Genomic DNA, 26,242 nt, shown 5'->3' with positions numbered 1-26,242 from the left:
GAAGATGTAGTATATATACACACAATGGAATAACCACTCAGTCATAAAAGAGAATGAAATAATGCCATTTGCACCAACATGGATAGACCTAGAGGTTATCATACTAAGTAAAGTAAGTCAGAAAGAAAAAGAGAAATATCATGTGATACCACCTATATGTGGAATCTAAAATATGATACAAATGAACTTATCTATGAAACAGAAACAGACTCACAGACATAGAGAACAGACTTGTGCTTGCCAAGTGGCGGGGGGTGGGGTGGTGGTGCTGGTGGGGGGGATGGAGTGGGAGTTTGGGATTAGCAGATGCAAACTATTATATACAGAATGGATAAACAACAGGATTCTACTGTCTAGCACAGGGAACTATATTCAATATCCTGTGACAAACCATAATGGAAAACAATATGAAAAAGAATGTGTGTGTGTGTGTGTAAATATATATAATAATGTAATAATATATATATATAAATCACTTTTCTGTACAGCAGAAAGTAACACATTATAAATCAACTATAATTCAATAACATACATTTAAAATACATTTAAAAATTTAGGTCAAAATGGGAAATTTCAAACAAACAAACTAGCTTTTACGTGATCAAAAATTCTCTCTGAATAAGCACAGATTTTCAGGAATTTGTGCCATTTGTGCGTGTTCTATTGATTCTATCAGCCTTGTTGTCCCCAGTTTTTTTCCACAATGGTAACCCACTAAAAAACACACAGAAAAAAGCAGATTTGCCTTTGATTTGAGATATATATTCCCAAGTGTCTGGGAAGAGTTATTATGCATTGAAAAACCACCTGAAGTAAGTATATAGTGACAACACATCACAGGGAAGATACAGTGGGTTGAATTTTCAGCCATCTCAAAGTCATAGAACAATTCTCTTTAGATAAAAATGCTTTTACATTATTCAGATTCTTTTAAAGGTGTTACACAATCATCCAGACAACTAGGGGGAATTCTGATTGAAGTGAAGTACAATTTTATGGCAATACCCCAAGTGAATTTTTAGCCATCATATACCAATGACTGAAATGTCTTTATGTTTGAACTACTATTTCTTAATTATACTTATTTGTGGATAGATTTTTGTTTCTGATTAGACACTTTGAGGTTGTTTGAAACTCTCAGGTCACCAGATTATTATCAGATGTCACTTAGTAAACAATGTTGTCTTCAAGTGAAAATTCTTCTGCTTTTTAAACAAAGTTATCTTCAATGTATACATAACATTTATATTTGTCAATATATTTTGTACCAAATTCTTTCTCTGATCAACCCACTGTATACTGGAGGAGGAGTCATTAAAGACAAAGTCCTGTGACATTCCCAGTTGCCTTTCATACTTATCAGCACTTGGTATTGTCAGTTTTATAAATTTTAGGCTTTCTAATGAGTGTGGTACACTGCTCTGGTACATTGATGGCGAGAGTGTAAATTAGTATAAAAATTTTGGAAAACTGTTTGGCTGTAAAGAAGCTGAACATAGGCGTACAAGTTATCATCCAGACGTTCTACTCTTAAAGTATAGACCCAACAGAAATGTGTACAAAAGACCTGTACAAGACTGTTCATAGCAGCACTATTTATAAAAGTTATATCTGGGAACAACTCAAATATCTATCAATAGCATAATGGAGAAATAGATCACAATATATTCACACAATGGAATATTATACAGCAATGAGATTGAATAAACTACTGATATTCACAACATGGATTCATCTCACAAGCATATACTTGAGCAAAAGAAGCCAGAAACTGAAGAGTGTATTCTATATGATTCCACTGAAAAGTTCAATAGCAGGCAAAACTAATTTATGGTCCTGGGATAGTGATTACCTTAGGGAGGGCTGGTAGTGATTGGAGTAGACCTGAGAGGGTTTCTGGGATGCTCTACTGTTGTCTAATGTTCCATTTCTTTACCTGAGTGGTGAGTGCACAGGTGTATTTATATTCATCAAGCTATGCATTTATAATTTGTGTACTTTTCTGATGCATGTTACAGCTTAACAATAAGTTTGAGAGATTTAACAAATAGCATGGTGATTATAGACAGCAATACTGTATCATATACTTCAAAGCTGCTAAAAGACTAGATCTGCCCATATCCTCAAGTCCATTCTCTAGTAGGTCTGTGTCTTTATGGCAGGGTAAGATGTGACAAAGTGAGAGAGTGGCATGGACATATATACACTACCAAACATAAAATAGATAGCTAGCAGCCACATAGCACAGGGAGATCAGCTCGGTGCTTTGTGACCACCTAGAGGGGTGGGATAGGGAGGGTGGGAGGGAGGGAGATGCAAGAGGGAAGAGATATGGGAACATATGTATATGTATAACTGATTCACTTTGTTATAAAGCAGAAAATAACACCATTGTAAAGCAATTATACTCCAATAAAGATGTTAAAAAAAAAAAAAAGACTAGATCTGGCATGTTCTCACCAGAAAAAAGAAATGATAATTATATTACAAGCTAGAGGACTTAGCTAACACTATGGTGATAATCATAATATATAAATGTATCAAACCAACCTGTCATATACTTAAACTTACACAATGTTATATGTATATAACATTGTACATGCAAATATATCTCAATTTCTAAAACTTTAATAAATGTTTTAAAAAATGCTAAGTCCTAATTCATTGAGGTTTTGGAGACTGATGTGTGGGCATAGTGATCAAAGTCCTGTAGTACTGAGGTCTAATTGGACTCGGCATATCCCCTAGGTTGGCGTGGGTCCTGCTTCTTTTGGTGTAGGTCATGCCTACTCAACTGGGTTGCATCCCCATGACAGCAGGTGTTTGTGGGTCATAAGTTTTGCTTAATGTACTTTTAGTTGGCTTAGATTCAAGGAAATGAAGCTAATATTTTTAATTGAGAAAGACTCTTGGGGAATAGAAAAAAGAGATGTCTTTGTTTCTTTCATTCTGTCCATATTTCAAGATACCCAGAGGAAGATAATGGAATGGAGAATTCCTTCATAGCTCTGAAGCACAAGGACAGTTCTGAATATGTAGTCTCAAAAAATACATGTGCAAACAATGTGCAAGGTCTTCTCACTATCCATACTCATACTATATATAAATAGGATCAGGCACAAGAGACCTACTTTTAAAATTCTAAACAGTTGTGCCCATGATGATTTCATTTCAGGACTGCTATTGTAGTACCTTCAAGTGGGCTCTCTTTCCCTATCAGAAGTGCTGATGGGAAACAAGCCCTGACGTGACGTTAGTTTGCAGCCCCCCAGTCCCAGCACTTACAGGGTCTCCACACAGGCCCTTTGCTCCATGGTCACCAGGAATCCCTCTCTCTCCTGGGATTCCCTAAAGTTAACACAAATCAGAAGAAGGACAAGATAAGAATTTTAAATAACATTAATAAAAACAAAGAACTTATCTTCTCCCTGATTTGAATTATTAAATATTTTCCTGCTAAAGTTACTTTGAAACTAGAAAGAGGAACAACTAATAGTTTCAGGCATCGTACAAATACTTTAAAAGTGACCTCAAGTATTTGCCACAGTGGTGAACACTCTGTTCCAGACACATTTGTTGTCTTGTTCAGTTTTTACAACTACTTTATGTGGCAGGTATTGTTTTTTATTTTTCTTTTGATGAGGCAGCTGAGATTCAGAGAGATTATCCATTTTCCCCAAAGGGGTTGCATCAGCTAGAAAGTGGGTTCTTGACTCAGCTGTTCACACTCTCAAGACAGATAAAGTGGACGGTGGAAGTATGGCTGCTGCTGGAATTTGTTCCAGATGGGAAGGGATGACAGACACCTTCAGAGTGCTGCCGACCCCAAGGCTCTCACCAATACCCTGTGACTGTTCTTAGTATCATAGCTTCTTTTCAAGATTACCCCCAGTTCTTCACTTTTCTCTGTATCTATCCCCTTTGCCATGAAACTCTACAGTGCCTTCCAACTGTGGTGGGGTAAGATTCCCTACCCCTGAGTTTGGCTGTGACTTGATCTGGCCAACAAAAAGAGATGCAAATGTCGCCATGAGAGCTCCAAGCCTAGGCCCCAAGAAGCCTTGAGAGAGCTTGTGTGTTTCTACTTGCTCCCTTGTTCTTCTGCCAAAGCCATGAAAAGGTCATGGTCAACATGGCCAGGCAGCTCTCCAGTCCCAGAAGGAGGATAAGAGACAAGTGAAACAAAGCCCCCAGCCAACCTAGAGACACATGAGCGAAGGTCAGCCATGCTCAGCCTTGATCAGCTGAACTTCTCAGACACAAAATAAATAAATGTTTATTGTTGCATGTGATTGAGGTCTTGTGATCATTACAAAGCAATTTTGTGGCCCTAGCTGACTGATATACCTGGGGTAGCTGTTTTACTGTTAATCACACCTTTAATTCCCAGCACAGTTTTCACGTTGTCCCTTTATTGAATACCTACCTGGGCTCCTTCATCTCCTTTTTCTCCTTTTGCTCCTGGAAGACCATTTTCACCCTAAAGACGGAGAAGAATAAACTCAAATTCCCATTTTCTTAGTGAGAAATAGCTCAGAACGGTTTTCATGGTACAAAGAGAAGGCTCTACCTGTTCTCCATTTAACCCATCAATTCCACTTTCCCCAACTTCTCCCTGAAAAGACAGATGCGATCAGAATAGAGTGCATTGCATTTATGTGGAAAGAAGCCAGACACCAAACAAAAAGTCTAACTTTGTGTTCCATATACAGGCTCTTTGCTAGGCTGGCCCTGGGTTCTATCAAAGATTACTGAGTCACAGAAACTCAACAAATAATATACATTGCCTGCAACAAAAGGCAAGAGTAAACAAAATGAAATGGTTAGCAATAAAAAAGGAAGGTCAACAGAAACTTCATTTGTGCAATCTACTGGTCAATCATCTCAAAAATAAAAACATTTCTAGATAACAGATGGGAAGATAAATGATATTTGGTACGATACCTCCTGTCCATTTAGTCCCCTGTTTCCCTGAAAATAGAAATGACAGTAGGGGTTAGCGTAGGAAGAAGAAATTAATGTTGGGAAGACTTCACAGTGTCTTACGTGACCCTTACCTTAGGACCTTTGGCACCATAGCATCCTTTAGTACCTTGCTCTCCCATTGGTCCGGTTGCTCCTCTTTCCCCCTGAGAAAGAGCACATATTCAGGTAAGCTTTTTCTATTGTCATCTGGAATCTGTCTTGGAGGTTTGACAGTTTTTGTGTTGGAAAAAAATTTGCAACTACTCATGGTTTACAACCCAGAATTCATGCTTATAAAAACTGAGAATGCAAGTGAATCAGAGCCACTCTGATGACAGCTGTTTGTGTTGGATCCCACCTGGATACTTCCCAGGGTGGGGTAGTATCTAAATAAAACAGACATGCAAACAACTGGCTGCTAAAATGCATTCTCAAGGTTTCAGGAGATATTCCAGGAACAGATAATGAATAATTGGTGAGACATCAGAGCAGGATGCTCTAGGTATGGTCTAAGCAAGAGGCAGATTTTTAGACCAAATTCCATCTCCCTTCTCTCTTTCTCTCTTAAACCAAGAACTGCTCCTGCAATCCTTGTCTTGGTAACCCCACCAGTCTGTGCAGTCTTGTGAGCTGGAAACAAAGATGTCATCCTCAGCATCTCTCTCTCCAAGTCGTCACCAAGTTACGTCCACTCAACCTCCTTAACATATCTATTCATACTGCCCTAAACTAAGATTGGGACCTCTTTGTCTTGCACCTACTACTGCAAGACTTCTACCTGCAATCCTTACCTTATCATCCTCCGTGATGTTGCCTGATCATGCTTTCTAAACCCATACCCTAACCATTTTTAGTCCTGTGCTTAACATCATTGAATTATGCCCATCAATTGGAAGACACCTTCTAAGTCTTCCACAGGGTATTCAAGACACCCAGTACTCTGGGTCTTGCTTGCCATACAACCTCCTCTCATGGTCCTGGGTTCTGGCCATGTTGACCATATGTTATTCTGCAAATACACAGTTCTCAGTTACACACACTTGATCACACTATTCTCCCTGTAGTAGAATGTTCTTCCCACAAACTTTGCCTAGAGAAAGTTCTATCTGTGATTCAGATGCCTGCCTAACCATCAACCCCTGTCTACAGTCTTCCTCTCCCAAGCCCTAACTGTCACCAGGGCTGTTACCTGACTCTGTTAGGTATTTGCACGGCCACACTCTATCACATTGCACCACTTTATACCTCTAGCAGAGTCCTTGTGTATAAGGACTGGAACTACTGTTGTCTCATTTGCCTTTCCACTACTCTGGAAATTACCTGAGATAGGAGCCATAGTTTTTCTTCTCTTTCTTTACTTTTATTTCTAGGGCCTGGCACTGTGCCTGGCACATGGTAAGGCATCTTAATATATATTTGTTAAATGAATGATGAGTGCATTTATGAGTGAGGTCTTTGATAAATAATGTGGTAAATTGTAAGATACTTAATATACACTTGTTAAATGCATGGATGGATGGAAGGAAGGAAGGAAGGAAAGAAGGAAAGATAGATGGATGAACAGATGCAAGAAAGGGTGAAGTCTTTGACAAGCAGTGTGGTGAGTTGGTTTACTCAAGCAAAATGGATCAGAAAGGGGGAAATGGCAGTGATTTGACTCCCTCAGTGAAAAAGATAACTTTTGCATTGAGTTTATTATACAATGTTGGTGGATAGTCAAAGAGGAGACAGTAGGTTAATAAAACACTTGTGACCACCAGAAGCCTGATGAAGATTAGGAAAGACCTCAGACTTTGCCTACGAATCCTTAGAACTTGACTTTTCTTGCTTCCTTCTGAATTGACACAAAGATTTCATATTATAGATATGTTCTTAGGAATAAATGGAGCTGGAAAAAACCTTGACTTACAGCAATGCCTTCCTCTCCCAGGTAGCCTTTACTGCCTTTAAAACCTGGGGGTCCCTGGAAATAAGGAAAGGAAGGATACATTAGCACTCCATAGACCAAAACCCAGAGGTAATCAAGCAAAATTCTTCAACTTTACAGTTTTACTTTATGTAGAATAGTATGATTTTGAAAAAAACGGTTCCCCCTCCATAACCTAAGCTGCATTTATACACATAAAAATAAATGGAATTTTGAGACAAGTATCCAGATAACTCACGGGTGTGTGTGTGTGTGTGTGTGTGTGTGTGTGTGTGTGTGTGAATCATAATATTTTCCATAACTCTCTCAGGTGTTATATATAGAGCTGGAGTTTTTTTTTCTAGACAAGCATTCAAATGAATACAGCTATAGTTGCTTCTGACAAACTAGAATTATCCTCTTTTCATTAAAAAGTTCTTTTTGAGGATTTATGCTACACATAAAATAGACCACACACATTTCTTTCCATTGTTTTTTTCTGAGACCTGTTTTAAAAAAATTCTACCATTCTTGGGACTTCCCTGTTGGTGCAATGGGTAAGATGGCGTGCTCCCAATGCAGGGGGACCCGGGTTTGATCCCTGGTCAGGGAACTAGATCCCACATGCATGTCGCAACTAAGAGTCCACATGCCACAGCTAAGGGGCCCACCTGCTGCAAATAAGACCCGGTGCAACCAAATAAATAAATAAATATTAAATAAATAAATAATTTTAAAATTCTGTCATTCTCTTTACATGAAATCAAAGCATTCAGGAAATAATTAGCCCAAAAACTTTCTTCAGAGAGACATCCATGGTGATTTGAAACTTATAGTGCTATCTATAAATTATTCAATAATCAAACACACATGTAAATAAGCAGTATTGAAATTGTTAAACATACCCATAGTATTTTTATACATATTTGAACATTTCCTCAAGCCCAAAATCATATTTTTACATACACAAATCTGTTGTTAGTTATTGTTTTTATGCTTGGCCTGTTTTACTTGGCAACATTTTGGTCTGGCTAGAGCTGAATGAAACATCTTAGTGTCTCTTGCTATGACAGGGTGATCTGATCTAGCTTTTCAGCAGACTGTACAACCTATTCCCTACTTTACTTAAATTCCTCTGCTTCCATTAAAAGTGGAAATTGAAATAACTCGTCAGTATTCAGGAGGTTTTCATTATTCAACATGAGAGACCACAGTTTATTTTTCTGCATCATGGTCATCACTGCCAGAACATGGGATAAGCAATGATCTCTGCAGTTTTTCTCTTGATACTTGCATAGAAAGGTTTTTTAAAGTATCCAATTTAGAAAGCCAAGAAAAAGCTATCTAATTTGACATATAAGAAGAGGAGTATGACATATAAGAAGAGGAGCTTCTACCTAGAAGCTAAAAACATCCCTTATTTCTACCTAAACTTGGGTCTGAAAAACATATTGTATTCAAATAAAGTAAGCCATGATTGTAACTAAAATCACCTTTTTCCCTGCTGGTCCAGGGTCTCCCACTGTGCCATCTCCTCCAATGCACTTGCAGAATAAACAGCAGCATGTCCTTTCTGCAACACTGACCTTGGGGAGGGTAGGAATACATTACATTTGGTGGCATCGCTTCCCAAAATCACACACCACACAAGCTCAGGGATGTGATTTGAGAAGCCTGTTCACCACTCAAGTGACAGTGCTCTGGAGAGGATGCAGGAGACATTCTTTACCTTCCATCTTTCCTTCTGTGATCTGCACCATACAAGGAATTCAGAATCAACTCAAAGACGTTTTGTGTTCTCAAAAAGGCATCAGTTTAGCCATGGCCAATTCATTGCACACTGATTTATTAATGAGATCTCCTGTGCCCACACCATCCCAGCACTGACCATTGTATTGTTAATTACCCTATATAATTCTGCCCCTAATATTTTGTTCAATAAAATGAATACATGCTGTTTTCTCCTTTTCCTGTTTTATGAAATCTTTGTATGCCGGAGGATATAGACAGTGTTCAATGTCACACTGCTTGGCGTGGAGTTCAATGATCGACACTTCCAGAACAGTTTGTGTGGGACAGGATTTCAAAGACACCAATTACATGTCCAACATTTCAGAAGCACTTGCTGTAGAGGGTGGGCACGTGAAGAGATTTTATACTCTGGTCACATTTTATAGTCTGGCCAAAATAAAATGTTTTTTTGGCAAAAAAATTTGAGTGAATTTCATCCTGCACCTAGTTAGTCATCCCCTAAAAAATGTACATATTCCACTGCATTTTTACAATTAACCCACAAGATTTATTTTTACGAAAATTCTGCTTGCAATAAATACTATGCTTTGCCTTAGTGGGGTAGAATCAATCTTTGTGTTGAGAAGTTTCCTATCAAAATTCTAGTGTGATTAAAAAATGAAAATGTTTTGTTATAATCACTTAGCAACTTCCCCTCTTTAATTGTTTCTTATTATATAATGTTTCTTTTCTGACATTAGAAAACTCTCTGTTTTTTTCCCCTGAAAACCCAATAAAACTTGAAATGTGTGAAACCAAATAACAACAACAAAATGGATTCTGTGATTTCATGTTAGATGATATCAATTTTCTTTGCATCACTAAAATCCTACAGCATCAACTCTTTTACTATTAACATTAAAACTGGCTATTTCTAAAATTAAAATTTTCTTATACAGTGTTGCATTTATGTGATATCTAAAAAGTAATAGGCTTGTTTGAAGAATAACTTCCTCCCTCTATGGATTACCAATTTGAAATTACACATTTCAAAGAGCAGTAGACACAAAATTTTTTTTTGTAAAGTAGACACCGTCTTCCCATGTAGAAAGGAATTACAACAAAAATTCCATATTCTCTAAGTAATTATTTTTATATAATTACTACACTGAACACACTGTCACATATCTATATACAAACTCTATAGGCAGAAAGTAGCAGGAGCTAGAACCTTATTGGAAAGTATCTTGATATGCTGATTACAGATTTTATAAATTATAAGCAAATTACAAATTATCAGCCATTCATTAAAGGTGAAAGTAGTGCTAGATATCTTGGTAATATTTCACCAATAGTTGAATTCTTGTATGTTTCTGAAAGAAATAGGATTGCGATGCATCTTATCTAGGTGTTAGGTTCTAAAAATAGATCATAAAGCAAAAATCTCTGTCAGTCAAGACAACCTTTAAAAAACTTTTCATTCTAAAGTACATCATAGGAGGTCTATCATCATATCACTAGTTTTTCTTCCAGATTGGATGAGATGCTCTTTTCTTAGTTGAACTCTCAATGGATTTGGCTCTCGTTCACAGGTCATGTTGCAGAGAAAACACACATCTTTTTTTTTTTTTTAATTTTTATTGGAGTATAGTTGATTTACAATGTTGTGTTAGTTTCGGGTATACAGCAAAGTGAATCAGTTATACATACACATATATCCATTCCTTTTAAGATTCTTTTCCCATAGAAAAGAATCTTCAGAGTAGCGTTCCCTGCGCTATACAGCAGGCTCTTATTAGGTATCTATTTTATATAGAAAACACACATCTTAAACAGAAGAATGATATTCAGTGTGGTGAGTCATGGCACTTAGGATCTGCAAGGGACGTGAAAACTGGCTGGCTGAGGGAGCAGCCGAGTCACCCCTACTGGTCAGACACTCTTGGGCACTTATGTTTATTGACTGTAATTTGGGCAGGATTGTAGGTGCTATTTAGTTTCTTCTTCTTTTTTTTTTTTTTTTTTTTTTGCCAAGCATATAAATTAAACATGCTTTCAGACATAGGAAACCAACTTATGGTTACCAAAGGGGAAAGTGGGGGGGGAAGGATAAATTATGAGTTTGAGATTAACATATACATACTATATATAAAATAGATAACCAACAAGGACCTACTGTATAGCACAGGGAACTATACTCAATACTTTGTAATAACCTATAAGGGAAAAGAATCTGAAAAGAATATATATATATATATATATATATATATATATAAAACTGAATCACTTTGCTGTAACCTGAAATTAATACGACATTGTAAATAAACTATATTTCAATAAATAAATAAATAACAACAACAAAAAGAAACACGCTTTGACATCTGTCTACTATATTACATTTCTTTCAAAACACCCTCTTATTTGGGCTTTGCACGAAATCAGAAAAGCCTGACTTCACTCCCAAATGAACAAAATTAGTTCAAATTCGTAAGCCTAAATATGAAGCCTATATACAAAACAAATAGAAAGTTTAAACTCACCAGCTTTTTCTGAATAACTTACCAGGTGCTTTGACAGTCGGCTCCCAAGATCCCTCATCTCAAGAGTGAGCTGTGTCCTGTACTCAAATCCTTTCCCAAATTCAATGTAGAGAAGGTCAGCCAGGTCATTGGAATTGGTGGCTCCATCCAGAGCAACTGTGATGAGGGCATTCAGGCCTAGCCAACACAGTTGACAATTCTCCAGGTGAGGGGACTTTGGTTACTTTAATCTTTTTGCATATGTATCTAAGTTGTTATTCCAGGAAACCAGTTGCAAGAGGAACACTCATTTTACTGTCCACTTCCCCCAACCACACACTGTAAAACTGTCAAGTGACAAGACCATCATCAGAGAACAAAAGGAATTCCATTTTTCAAAATAAACTAAATTGGAGAATAATTTATATAATAAATTATAACAGATCCTTGAGTTCTCTATGATATGAAGTAAGATAGTGAGTTTAAAAGAGTCCACAGAGAAAAGGGAATCCTCCTACACTGTTGGTTGGAATGTACATTGATGCAGCCACTATGGAAAACAGTATGGAGGTTCCTCAAAAAACTAAAAATAGAGATAACATATGATCCAACAATCCCACTCCTGGGTATATATCTGGAGAAAACTCTAATTCAAAAATATACATGCACCCCAATATTCATAGCAGCACTATTCACAATAGCCAAGACATGGAAGCATGGAAGTAAATGTCCATCAACAGATGAATGGATATAAAGAAGATGTGGTACATATATATATATATATATATATATATATATATACACACACACACACAATGGAATATTATTCAGCCATAAAAAGAATGAAGTAATGCCATTTGCAGCAACATGGATGGACCTAGAGATTATCATAATAAGTGAAGTCAGAAAGAGAAAGACAAATACCATATGCTATCACTTATATGTGGAATCTAAAATATGATATAAATGAACTTATTTACAAAACAGAAACAGACTCGCAGACATAGAAAACAAATTTATGGTTACCAAAAGGGAAAGGGGGTGGGGGAGGGATAAATTAGGAGTTTGGGATTAACAGATTAAAAACTTCTATATATAAAATAGATAAACATCAAGGTCCTACTGTATAGCACAGGGAATTATATCCAATATCCTGTAATAAACCATGATGGAAAAGAATCTGAAAAAGAATATATCTATATATATCTAAATCACTTTGCTGTACACCAGAGACTAACACATTGTAAATCAACTATATTTCAATAATAATAAAATAATAATGAAGAGTCCATAGAGCATGCTAAAGCACAGAGGAATTCATATGTCAAGAAAGGGAGTGTTCTAAATTTTTGCCACTTGAAGGGGAGATCCTTGGAGCAGCAGCAGTGCCTTCACCCGGAAGCTCATCAGAAGTGCAGAATCTCAGGCCCCACTCTAGACCCACAGAATCAGAATCTGTATTTTAATAAAATCCCCAGGTGATTCATATGCACATTAAAGTTTGAGAAGCACAGCTCTAAATGACAATCCAGTTGGAATTATAGGTACAAGAGACAGTAAAGGACCCCTTGTCAGGCAATCAGGAACAAATGTCATATAAGCAACCAGAGCTGTGGCTCATAGGCTTGGAAGTTTATAGAATACTTCAAATAAAACTTTTAGAGACTAACAAAAGGTTGACTTATTTTGCAAAGTAAGGACATTAAATGATGATAGTAATAAACCTGGCAATCATTAGGGTGGAGGTAACCATGGCAACAAATGTGCTCTCATTTATTAATAATTACTATGTGCCTGGAAGTTGCCTAAGTGCTTTACATGCATTATCTTATTTGTAAGATACAAGCACAACATTATAGGTAAGTGCGATTACAGCTCTATTTTACAAACAAGCAAAGGTTTACCCCAGACAGCCTGACTCCAAAGCCTACACTCAGAGTGCATTTTAATAACAAAAATGTACGAAGGACATAATCAAAAAGAGCAGTCCTAAAGTTGAATAAATTTAGTTTTATGAAAACATGACTATATTGGCATAACTTTTCTCATTTTATTAGGGATAGGTGAAGAATTCTTTGGATGGGACCTAAAAACCAATGGCTCAGAATAGATAAAGAATGTTCAAGGACTTGGCAGAGTTGAGTGCGTTCTTATATGATAGAATTATGACTCTGAGAGGAAGAGGAGAATGAAGAGAATACAGTTTCAGGGACAGAGTGGGAGGCTCAAGTTCTAAGAGATGCAAACAGTGTGGTTGCTGAAGTGGAATAAAGGAAGAATCACCAAAGAGTAAGATGACCAACTTGTCCTGGTTGGCCTGAACTTTCCTGGTTTTAGTGCTGACAGTCTCTGACTTGTCTCAAGCAAACAAAGACAGCTTGTCACTCTTCCAAGAGTGAGAAGGATGGGGAGAAGGGCGATGAGGGCTGGGAGAGGCAATGAAGAATGCTGAGTTCATTAACTGGCGTTTAATGATGAAAAGAAGGCATGCCAGTGGGTCTATCTATAAGGGAAAAAGATCTCACATCTGATTTTTCTTATAAGTTCCAGGAAATGTAAAAGTTTAATAAGAGTTATGAGAACCATGGGATTGTTTATTTGCAGAAAATATGCATATAACTATAATCTGTAACTGCTTTTCTCAGGATGGAGGACTTGATCCTTTCAGACTCATCCAGTACATGAGTCATATGATCTTAAATAGTATCTTCAATTCCTAAAAAATGAATTAAGAAAGAAAAGATTTCAAAAATTGGAAGAATAAAGAATCACTGAGAAGATTCTAGAGTACTGGATTTTTTAAAATGAAGAAACTGATTCATACCCCAATCCACATGGATTAAAGTGATATCCATCATCGAGAATACTTTTCTCCTGGTCTCCTCTTGTTTCACGGTGATGGCACAGTTTACATGTATAGATTCTGGGCCTCAAGTTAGAGAGGATCTCCTGGGTTAACAGATCATAGGGCCCAGCATCAACTGAAATCGTCTATATTTAGATAAGGGAAGCCAGAGCCAGAGGTGCTCTTTGTTCCTATTGAGAGACATTCGACACTTTTCAAAGAACATTATGGCCCACACCCCTTTATCTTTCCCATTCAAAGATTGTAGCTAGTGTGAGTCCTCCAACTTTTGCCTCTTTTTCAAAGTTGTTTTGGCTATTTTGGCTCCTTTGCATTTCCACATACATTTTGAACCAGCTTTTCTAGATCAACAAATATCCTGCTATGATTTTGACTGCGATTTAACTGAATCTATAGATTTGTTTGGAGAAAATTGAAATTTAACCATATTGAGTCTTTATATCATTGTTTAGTAATTTCAGCAAACAAACAACTATATTTTGTTAAATGTATACCTCAGTATTTCACGTTGTGTGTACATTGTAAATGGCTTTTTAAATTTTGTTTTCCAGTTTTTCGTTAGCATTTGGAAATATAATTGATTTTTGAATATTGAAAAAAAGATTCTAAATTTCTGAGGATATTCAAAATCTAGCTTCTGAAGTTGAAACTCATTTACTAGTTTTTCCTTGGGAGTTGGAAGAAAGAAGATTGGTCTTAGAAATCTGGGTGTTCCGAGAGAAACTTCCTGGAGAAAACTCCGACGTTGTCTGTAAGAGAAACATCTTTCCCCCACAAAAGAAAAGCTGAAGTTGAGAAAACCCTACCCACCCACTCTAGGGTCCTGTTCTCAGTCTTCATTAACATCTCCACCTCAGATCAGGAAAAAAGCCAAGACTTGACAGAATAAAGGGAAGCAGATTTAGTAAATAAAATAAAAATTCTTACTCTTCAGTTGTGAATTCAGTGAATTCAGCAATTTTTTTAAGATGGAGGAAAGAGAACCAGACAGAAAAGACAAAATCTAATCAGCCTCTAATAGTTAACCTGGGAGACAGATGTCTTAGGCTAAATTCCCTAGAAGCAGAGCCTGAGATAGCAATTTGGACACACACAATTTATTGAGGAAGCACTCTCTGAAAGAAGGGGACAAAGGTAAGCAGGGTAGGACTGGGGAAGGATCTGAGCAAGACAGTGTTTCAGCTAACATCTAGCGTCAACCTGACCCCTTGGGAACTCTGGAGCATGAGTTACACTACAAAACTGGCGCCACTTTGAGGCAAAGGTCCAAGTCTCTGAACTCTACCTGCTGCCCAGGTGTGGGATGGGGAGTAACATTCCAGGTAAGGTGGCTCCCACTGGCAAAGGGCAGTTCCTCAGAGAAAGGGGAACCTGTGGGTAATGTGTTAGCAGCTGGAGGATGGGGGAACCTGTATGTAAAGGGGTCTGGGTGGAGTACCAATTACATCCACTTATAAGTATTTCTATTTTCAGTCAAACCGGAACATGTGAATGCATTTTTCTTCCACTGATCCATATTTTAGTATGAACTGACAATGAGTCAGAATAGGCATTGGTTTCTAAAGTCGAAAGCCTGGTGCCAGAACTTTACAAACTCATAAACACCATAGTTGGTCCATCTGTTATCTGAAGGAAGGAACTGATTATGAAATCCCGAAACATGAGTAAACTTGTCCAACACTGCTTGTAACTCTGGAAACTTTAAGAGTGTTAGAAGAAAATAATCCAACTCTCCCATTCCTTAGTCAAGGAGAAATATACATGGTTCACTTCTGCTGACACTAAAGACATAGCAATATTAGATAATGCGGGGCAAGGGAGACAGGAACATCCTCCAGGAAAGTTTAGGAAGAAGAAATAAGGTAATATGAGAGAAAGGATAGGACACCGTATTCAGCGCTGTTTCATATGGGGAGAGGAAAAAGTAGGTGCCAAAATGCTGTGAGAGCTCATTTGCTCTGCCAAGTGCATCCAGAGGGGAGAGGCTGGCAAATTCAGTGCTATTTGAGTGTCTGGAAATGTAAGAGTTAGAAATGAGTTTTGAGATTATAAAGTTCATCAACACTCCTTTCCCAGTCCTCCCCATGCTTGGTACCTTCTTTTCTAAGTTCATCAGATTTTTGTTCAAGTTTTTCAACATCATCATCCAATCCATCTGAAAATAAGAGAACCACCTAAGAAAGTATTCAAAAAAGAAAAATGAGTAAAAAGGAAGTCATTGCACCAAAGACCAATAAATAAAATAAAACCAAGTTACCTTTCCCCGAGCAGCTGATTTATTCTGAAATGCACCCCACAGAGAACTCAAGAGGTTTGCGTTGAGAAGAGATGGTCTTTTAACTGTTACATCCTTCAAGCTGTTCAGTATGCTTTCACTGTAGATCTCAAACTTGGGGGAATATTTTTCCATGGCATTGGTCACTTGAAAAGCCACACTAACCTGAGTCTCCGTGCCCACCTCACAGCTTACCCCACTGAGGGAACTGATGGCACGTAAGATGTCTTGAAGGTAAGTTTCCATCCAAGACTGACCTTCAAGCAAATTCTGCCCATTCTGCTGAGTTGAGATGTCAAATCCCACCACAATGTCCACAAAGCAATCTAGGATTCAAGGGAAAATCATATCTTATTAGACTAACAAATAGCTTTATTTGACTTGGATGTCATATCTGAATCACGGGACTTGGAATTCTTGTTTCTGTCCCAGTTATAAAGTTGGAAAAAATGAAAGAGCATGAGTGAATAATGGAAGAGGCTCAGAATCACTCTTTCACAAGCTGTTAAAGTGTTACTTTTTTAGCATCTATAAAATCTAGATGATTCTATAATGAAGTTCTGAAAGATTTCATTGTGTCCATTGAGAAAGCTATGTAGTCCCTTAAATAGCTGAAATATGTTGTGGAAATGTTAACAGTCTAAAATAGGAAATTCATATCATGCTATTTATAACTGAGGTCATTCAACAAATATTAAATTATAATTATAAGGGAAATATAAAAAACATTTGAATACAGAAAGTAATTTAGAAAAAATAAATCACAAAAGACTCCTAAAGGAATGATTTTGATGATTTATCTTTCTGAAAAGAATCTTTGATTCCTCTTTTTGTCTCCTAACATCCACTCAGAAAAGAAAAAGTAGAAAGAAAAATAGAGACTCTGTGAGACCCTTTGAGATCTTGCTTGGTTGGAGTTCTTCAAGTGAAGAAACTGGGTACCGAATTACCCATATTCAACCGTGTCAAAGATGGCTTTGTGCTCAGAGCTCAGCCACTCAGGAAGCCAAAGCCACTGCTATTTTGGAGTTTAAGAAATACTTAGAGAAGCATTGCGTTTAAAGTGCTTTGCTCTCATCCTTATTAACTCTAGAGACATTTAAGCACTGGAGAAACTACAAGGGCTTGAAATTTTAAGCTGACCCTCCTAACAGGAAGATAATGAGAAGGGTAAAATCCTATGACATATACACTCTTTTTTCAAGAACTTTTAGGTTGACTAGAAACTTCAACCTTTTCCAGCAAATTACACACACACACAGCTTGCTTGGTAAAATAAGGCATAGGGATGTTTAATTTTAATTTGCATTATTTAGAGAAGCAGTTTTTCAGATATTTGTTGTGTGGACAAACGCCCGCCTTCCAGACACACCGGTCAGTTGGGCATTTGCAAGTCTTTGAAACCAAAACAACAGTTTCAGTTCTTAAAACAAGGGACAGGAACTTGATTCACTTTTAATGATAAAAGAGTTGGGTGAGGGAGAAGAAACCTTATTTGATAATCAATTTTCACCATGACATTCAAGGTAAATCAAAGTCATCAAAACATCTGAAAGGTGAGTTTTCTTATTTTACTGTACTTAATTGGAAAATGTCTTCTCCGATACTCAGAAAGTGAGATAAAAAGAAAGGAACTAGTCAGAAGGAAGCACTCGAATATGTCCCTTCCAAACTTCCTCTTAAATCTATATCCTTTCATTTCTATTTTGAGATTGAAAGTTTCACTCTTGGATGAACATTGTTTTAATCCCTGAACAGAAAACCATCCATTCACCAAAACACTTTACTGCCTTCAAGGAAAACAGTCTCTTGTGAAAAAACAAACATTGGCAAATATGCCAAAATGTCATTGAGTGTTCCTGGGAACTGTCCCCTTTAAAAATAAAGCGTTTTAACTTTTTGTCTAGATTACTGAGATTATAAACTCTAGTAAACAAGTTCCTGGTGTTTGTTTAACTAATTCAAATTGACAAATGAGTCCATGATAATGTGATCAAAGGAACGGAATTTGGGGAACAAGTCCAGAGGTGGCAGTCATATGTCTACAATTACATACAATTAGAGAGAGTGGGCCATGCAAATCATGGAATGGCCTTGCAGACTCTGCAGGACATCTGCCCTCAACTCAAGAGGCCTTTGAAGAGGCAGGGATGATTTTGGAAGTGGGCTAGGAAAAAGGCTAAAAGTGGATTTCCAAAGAGAAATAATGAAGGATTGTAGTTATCAATAGGATAACAGGAGTGGGAATCAAAAGGGGGTAATAAATGCAAGGGAAATTAAGAAGGTAATCCATGGGACTGGCTACAGAGGGTGATAAACACAAGTAAACTAGTACTCTGAGAATTTGCCAAATAGCAGTGTGGAACCCTGGATTGGGGAGGCAGAGTTTAGTTTTAGTCCTGTACAGGTCACTTCCGTGTTACTACCAAATAATTTCTGCCAAATCTCTTAACCTCTCCGGGCATTAATTTTCTTGTCTATAAAAATAAGAAGATTATATATTTCAAAATAAAAATACAAAAGAACAGAAAAAAAAAAGGATTGAACTAGACAGTAATGGTCTCCTGCTAAACCCCAAAGCTGATTTTAATTATCTGACTTATAAAGAAAGTCCTTAATTGGAGTTAATGATGGCAGACTTTTAGTATTAAGAAATACTGTCAAACAAATGAACATATTTATGAAACAGACTCACAGACACAGAGAACAAACTTATGGTTACCAAAGGGGGAACGGGATGGGGGAGGGATAAATTGGATTAGCAGATACAAACTACTATATATAAAGTAGATAAACAACAAGGACCTACTGTACAGCACACGGAACTATATTTAATGTCCTGTAATAAGCCATAATGGAAAAGAATATGAAAAAGAATATATATATATATGTATGTATGACTGAATCACTTTGCTGTATAGCAGAAATTAACACAACATTGTAAAGCAACTGTACTTCAATAAAATTTTTAAGAAAAGAAAGAAATACTGTCAAGATGGTAGGGTATATTTTTAAGATTAGAAGACAGATTTTTGAGATTATTTTCCCTTTTCTCAGAAGTTTTTGAGCAAAGGGCAAAGTCGGGCTGTTGACTGTTATTAACTGGGTTAAGAGAAAAATTTCTTTGGAGATTTGAAAGAAGGGGATATCTTAGATGAAAAAAAGAGAAAGAACGATCTAGCAAATATAGTTAGGTGAAGACCTAGTTTATATACCTCCCAGATTGCTTCTGCCCTCCCCCTCCCTCAGTCCCGGCCGCACACACACACAGGAGTTGGACATTTGTCCACTGGAGAGCCTTGGCAGCCGCCATCGCTGGGTCTCCCACACTATGGGGGATGGGCAGGCTTTGACACGGCCTCCATCATTCTCACTGCGGTAGTTCCTCAATGACTCTGGTGCCCACGTCCAACCCAGCTGAACTCACGGGATCTCTGGCCCCTTCCACTACTTCAGCCACAGATACAATGCACTGCTGGCCCCGTATCTGGTTTTCCAAAGGGCTGATAGCACGATGCAGTAGGATGGGAGAGTAAGTCTCCATGGGGTGAACTCTGACCAGTGAGAGGCAGTAGATAGGAAGGAACCGGCAGATAACCAGCCTTTATTCCCCCTGATAGGCTGGTCTGTGCAGTGGTTCTGAGGCTTCCCTGGGTGATGTTCTGCAGGACCAACGTACCAGTGATGCTTTCTCAAAAGCTGTAGCTAGCTTGGTGATGTACATCTTGTATGTACTTTTCTCTTTTCTGTATCACTTCCCTCCACTCACTCTTGCTTCCCTGGGACTGTACTCCCACTGGAGTATTAGCACATAAACTGTGCTTTAAGCTCTGCTTTCTAGAGAATGCTATTAAGACAGGAACATAAAGAGATTCTTGTCAAGAAAAGTTGGAAATGACCGTCTATTTTTTCCTTATATTTCCCACATTCCTTGAGCCAATTCCTGAGGGTGTGTCTACTTCATCTTCATCAGACTGGCCTTTTGCTGAATCTCCTTTTTGACTCATCTTCCATGATGATGAAAAAGATGAGAGGTACTCTCGATTCTTTTGCTACCCAGTCACGGCTCCACACCAGAAAAGGCAGCAAGTCCATACCCTGAAAACTGCCTGGGGTCTCCTTTGGGTGGTCAGAATAGGTAGACTCCAAAAAAATCAGGAGAATAAGCATGAATGAAGATAAGAAAACAGACTTTGGAGTTGTTTAGGGGAATGTGATGCATGTTGAGGCATTAAATTGGAATATGGCTCTGAAATGTTGCTAAACTACTAAAGTTCCTGAACCAAGGAATTCTTGGTACATTGTCCTTCTGTGAACTAAACTACTGCATCACTCCATGTACCTGTGTTAATGAGATCACTTCAAGATACCCTCTGTAATACGCTGTGAGAGTTACCAAGACATGCTGAACATTTATACACACTTCCCATGCATTCCTCACGTGTCCTTATGAAACACAGAATAAGTAGAAATGCTTCTAATTCTCATTTTGCAGAAGGGGAAGCTGTGACTTAGAGAAGCTGGCCTGAGGTCTCATAGTTATTATGGTGGATCTCGCACGTGGGAATCAGATCCAGGCCTGTCTGGAGCTCCTACGCTGAACGACCTTATTTCACCACCTCCAGGGTGTCCAGTGATGCCAGATCATGCAGGTTACAAGTGTTAGATTGTGCTGTCAGAAGTGACAGCTTAGCAGTGAGTGGCTTCCTTAGGGAGCAGCAGCTTTGAGCTATAAACCCATGATGTCTTGATAAGTTTCAGCTATTAATTGTTGAAGCACATCACTTATAATGTAAGCATCAGATACCCTAGACAGCGATTATATCAAGAGAACTGGCAGCTTATTTAACAACCCACAAATGGGTTGGAATCAGACAGACCTAGGTTTCAAAATTTGCTTACTTTGTTGCCTCCTGTATGATCTGGGTCAGGTTACCAATATTCCTTAGAGCCCCAGTTTCTCATTTATAAATGGGAATGAAACCAAACCACAGAGGGTTTGGGAGTTTAATGAGATAATGCATTTAAAACACTTTAAAATGCTTGACCCTACACAGATGCACAAGAAATACTGATTCTTCCCTCATATCTCCATGCAGCTGACCATCCTTTCCCATAAATTGAAGCCTAAGTACAATCAGAGAAACAGAGATGATGTAACTGCACAAATGTGAAAAGAAAGGCGAGTGACCTCTCCAAAGTGGTGCATATTTTAATAAGAAGCAAAGCTGGATGTTCAGGCTCTGAATCTGGTTTGCTCTGAGACACACCAAGCTACTGTCTGATTTCCTTGATTTGGGGGTTTATCATTTAAGAGGAGCTAGTATCCTCCGCTATGTTTGCACAGGCTTTTGAAGCTTTATCAGCTTTATCATTCTAGCCTCATTATTCCTCAGCCCAGGCTTGGCTACAAAGGCCTCATACATTCTTGTTTGCTATAGTAATCACTTCAAGTTTACCTTTATAGGGTACTTTCCTTATTTGTTTATTTATTTATTTATTTATTTATTTATTTATTTATACATTCATGACTACTGTTTTGACTTTCCACATGGTCTTCTTTCATCCTCTCTAGGACAGACTAGATGGTTCTGGGATCATTTTCTGCCTAATAATTGGAAATGGGTATTTCATGTGAAAAAGGAAAGTCATGTGGAAGGTTTGGCTGAGGTCACCAGGCACATTCCAAAGTATGGGGGGAAAGTAGAGTGGGATTTACAAAGGTGATAATTCCTGACCAATGACAGGACTCTTAACCTTTGGCTCACACACTGGGTCTTATAAAAGGTTTGAGCTTGGAGTTTAGAGGAGCACTTTTGGAGACGATGGTTGGTGTGCCATGAGGTCTCTCCCCGCAAGCACACACACACACAAGGAGAGGAGGTAACGTCCTCTTTAAGTCAAGAGAGAGGAGATTTGAGAGGTGACTTGGAGATGACACAGCCTAGAAATTCTAAAGAATGAGACAGGATGGCACGCTGCTCTCTGCAAAGGAGAGGCACCCACACCAGGGGGCTGGAACTTCCAGTATTTACTGGGGAAATTGACATGTAATTGTTTCCCATGGAGGTGATACAGCTGCAAGTAAGAAAGAGCTCTGTTGGGCTCCTCTGATCTCCCATCCAAGAAGGCCACCTGGAGGGGCAAAGAGCTGGCAGCAGATAAAGCTGGAGGCATCACTAGATGCCCGGTGGCTGAGAAAGGCATAAGGGAACATCTGGAATTGAGAGATGCTCACCATCCTCAGGGGAGCTATGGTGGAGAGACAGTGATGCTCTGACAAATGTGCTTTGGTAGGGGTGGAGGGGGTGGGGGCAGGAGGGGAAGTCTTTGAAACATTCATGAATGGGCCCAGCTTTAGACATGGGCTACTGAGAAAACGAAGTCCTGAAAAATGCCATCAAGTAGGAACTTTCCTGAATCTCTTTGGCTCCTCTCCCTTCCCCAGCCCATTCTGGAGAGGCCAGAAACCATGGTCAGTAAGAAGAGGGCAGGGCCTGGGAGAAGGAGGCAGAAGTGGGAGGTTGGGAACAATGGATAGAATGCCAACCGTGTGCAGTCGCTTCTGTCATGGTGAGTGGCCTGTGGCAGGGAAAGCACAGTAACCTTCTCGCAGTAACCTTCACGTGAAGTTTGAATAGTTCCACGGGGATGGACATATTCATCACCAAGAAGAGGTTCACTTATTTCCTGAAAGTGACTGAGGGCAAGGGAAGAGCTGACCCCCATGAATAAACTGAATGGGTCAATGGTAGACAAAAGTGAAGTGACTTTATAATGGCATCCCAGGTGTCATGTTTATTCAAAGTAACGTTACATATGCATTTTCTCATTTCATCTTCACAGTGACCTTCTGAACTAGGTGTTCTGTCATTCACATTTTACAGAGGAGAAAATTTTAAACTTAGAAAAGTTAAGCCACTTGTCCAAGAAAAAATAGCCATGGAGTGGGGATTTGCAGCCCAGTTAACTGTCCATTTCCAGAGCTGCCTCTTAGCAACCCTGTAGCCTTCCTCTCCCAAGTGGAAATCCAGGGTTAGTTATAATCCACAGGTAGTTATACAGAATCACAGCTAACCCAGTCAGAACTTTTAGAAAAATAGAAAAAGCTATTTATCCTTGAAGACCTTTCTTTCAATCTATTGGAAAAATGTCAAAATGTGCTAATTTTTAAGAAGATATTTACCAACTTCTGCAGTGAAGTTTCATAACAAAGCTCTAAACCTCTACAGATGTTGCCTCCCTACCTGTGGCAGCACTTGGCAGCCCCGTTGCCAGGCAACCCAAGTCTGTCAAATAGTTCATTTCTTTGGGACACATTCCTCAGCCTCTGAAACCAACCAGAGTGTAAACAACGGCCTTCTCCTCACACCTTCTGAAGCTGAGGCATTCCCATTCACAGAGGGGGCATGTACTCCCAGGAGAAGGGGAGAGAAAAGGACAGAGTCTCTCCAATATCCTGTTTCTTAATCCACAAGTCACAAAAAATACTTGATAACTGTGAAAAGCTTAATTTGAAATCCGGAGGCACAAAGCTACGTTTTCCCACCAGCCCCAGGGAAGGAACAAACACGAAGGACACTTTCAATACTCACTGCTCTCAGCCCCCGAGGTACAGATGTTGCGAACGATCCTCTTCTTGACCTTTTTCAGTTCGTCAAAGTTGTGAACTGTCAGTTTTTTATCGGCAGTCCCGGTGATCTGAACGAGCTGCTGGTCATCCACATCCCCGATGCCCACGGAGTAAATGTTGATCCCTCTGTGTCTCAGCTCTTCCGCGGCCTGAGCCACTTCGTCTTGGGACTGGCCATCTGTGAGGACCAGCAGCACCTGCGGGGTACCTGTGTTGATCCGGCTGCCCATGTCCGGCTGGAAGTAGTGCCCTACCTGCCGGAGAGCAGAGCCAATGTGCGTGTATCCAAAGATCTGCTGGATGTTTTCAATCTGAAAGGAGATCTCCTTTTTGCCGATGAAAGTTCCCAGTGGAAACTCCGGCCGGTAGGTGTGGCTGAACTGGGCAGCTCCTATACGCACTCTGTTGACACTGACATCGAAGTCTTGAACGACAGATGCCAAGAATTTCTTCATCTTCTTGAAGTCATCTGGATGAATGCTATTCGAACCATCCATGAGGAACACGAGGTCTACTTTTTCAATTTCACAATCTACAAAGTACACAGCAACAAAATCAGATTTTTATTCTTTCTCTAACCCAGCAGAAGTCAAATGTTTCCAGCTACAGAGAAATGCTATTTCTGAAGCTGGTTTCTTAGCTTAAGCCACCCTGTGGTCCCATTAACTGGAGAGGAAACAAAAACAAACAATTGGGCATAAAGGCAGCATGAGGCATATACAATTCCCACGTCCTTTTAGGCTTCTCTTGGCTTTTCTGTTTGGTCTCACACCGAGATGTCAAAGAAATGGGTGTGGTGCCACAGAAATATTGTTCTCACCTGCAATCTAGCTTTAACTCTTCCAGAAAGCTCAGTGACAGTAGCAGCATAGCAAGAAAAAACACACCTCCATTTAGGGATGCAAACAAGAGACAGATGGTCTGTATTATTGGCTTGGCCTTGCTGGCCAGTTGAGCCAATAAGTGCTATTCTAGTTTCTTAGGGCAAATTGAGCTTTGAGAATCATGACTTCCAGCCTATATCTAGTCAGTTTGTTTCTTAATCAGCCCATTTTCTGGTGTATACAGGCAAAAATGTCTACTTGAGAAAAATGTTTTTGAACAACGCACTATGGCTTAGAGATGCTTCCCTTGTCTTAACACAGCAAATTAACAAAAAGAATGTGAAAGGCCGTTGCCAGTGAATGAGTTATGCTTGGCACGAGCTCATGTGTGTTCCTTAGCCTTCTGGAAAGCATTATCATTTCCTTGAATTCCCCAGAGAGCTCACCATTGAACTAACTTTATTAATTCTCATTTTAACCTCAGAAAATGTTAAAGGTGTCTGAGATTCCTGTAGCCGAGATAAGCAAGGAAGAGATAAAATATAGGGTAAACAGATCCTTCGGGAATTGTTTAGTTCATTAAATTCCTTTGTTTCAGTGCCCAAGGGAAAACTTCCAGTATAAACGTTCAATTTCAACTTCTACAATGGACTTGAAAGGGGCAGATTGATTTTTAGACATTGGCCAACAGAAAGTAAGAGATTCTTTCTGGTTTTCAGTGAGATCCAGATCGATTTTTTTAGTTTTGTGAAAGAAAAAGACAGTAGCTGCATTCTCAGGAGGCAAGGCATATGAAAAACAGGAAAGTTAAATAAGTTTTAAAAGGAACTGCACCAAGATTTTGAAATCCTTGATTAATATTAATTCATCTAATTAAAAATACTTGGTATTTTTGGTAAAACACATCCTAATAGAAATACTAAGGAATTTTAATAATCCACAATCTCCCTTTGAAACAAAAGTGTAAAGTGGCAGCTGAATGAATGAATGAATGAATACATACATACATACATACATACAGCAATGCAATTTCTAGCTGCCAGAATAGAAACACAGCATCCAGGGCAAAAGAAGTCCTACTCACAATCTTCTCTGGAAACATCTGAGGCTAAAACTGAGGGCTTAACATTGGGCTCCATATTGCAAATGAACTTGTGCCATAACAGAAACGGGTGAAGGCACAGGGGACTTCCAGAATGGAGGAGAGAGGGCTTCAAGCAGTGGTCGCTGGTTCTTAGGAAGAGAGGGATTTGATTTCTTGTGTAAAGAACAGGAAGGAGAACTAGAGGGTGAAAGTGGCATGTAAACACAGTTGCGTTCCAATAAATAAAGCCTGTTTGAAATGGTGAATTTCCCATCATTGGAAGAGTTTAGGCAGAAGTGAGTGGGAATGTTGTGGAAGGCCAAATGAAACAACCTTGAGGTCTTTCCAATTTGAGATTCCACAATGTGGGAACTTCTGCAGAACTCTCAGTGCCCCTTCTCTTTGGTTTCTCCCTTATTTGGACCTCTGCTGATAATTA

The 26,242-nt window shown here is 38.8% G+C and overlaps 1 protein-coding gene across 1 annotated transcript in view; it reads right to left on the bottom strand.

Moving 5' to 3' along the window:
* The window catches only part of COL6A6 (collagen type VI alpha 6 chain), a 109,818-nt gene that overhangs the window by 71,796 nt on the left and 11,780 nt on the right, over positions 1-26,242 (bottom strand). The window contains exons 7-17 of the mRNA XM_067737430.1: positions 23,858-24,427; positions 16,245-16,588; positions 16,083-16,161; positions 11,165-11,319; positions 8,365-8,457; positions 6,875-6,928; positions 5,058-5,129; positions 4,945-4,971; positions 4,571-4,615; positions 4,427-4,480; positions 3,286-3,348 (exon numbers count right to left, since the gene is read on the bottom strand). Of these exons, the coding sequence (XP_067593531.1) occupies positions 3,286-3,348; positions 4,427-4,480; positions 4,571-4,615; positions 4,945-4,971; positions 5,058-5,129; positions 6,875-6,928; positions 8,365-8,457; positions 11,165-11,319; positions 16,083-16,161; positions 16,245-16,588; positions 23,858-24,427 (1,556 nt within the window). The remainder of the gene's footprint in view (positions 1-3,285; positions 3,349-4,426; positions 4,481-4,570; positions 4,616-4,944; positions 4,972-5,057; positions 5,130-6,874; positions 6,929-8,364; positions 8,458-11,164; positions 11,320-16,082; positions 16,162-16,244; positions 16,589-23,857; positions 24,428-26,242) is intronic.

This window comes from Pseudorca crassidens, chromosome 5 (genome assembly GCF_039906515.1).
Source record: "Pseudorca crassidens isolate mPseCra1 chromosome 5, mPseCra1.hap1, whole genome shotgun sequence".
Lineage (NCBI taxonomy): Eukaryota > Metazoa > Chordata > Mammalia > Artiodactyla > Delphinidae > Pseudorca > Pseudorca crassidens.
This window is presented reverse-complemented; position numbering and strand designations above follow the sequence as displayed.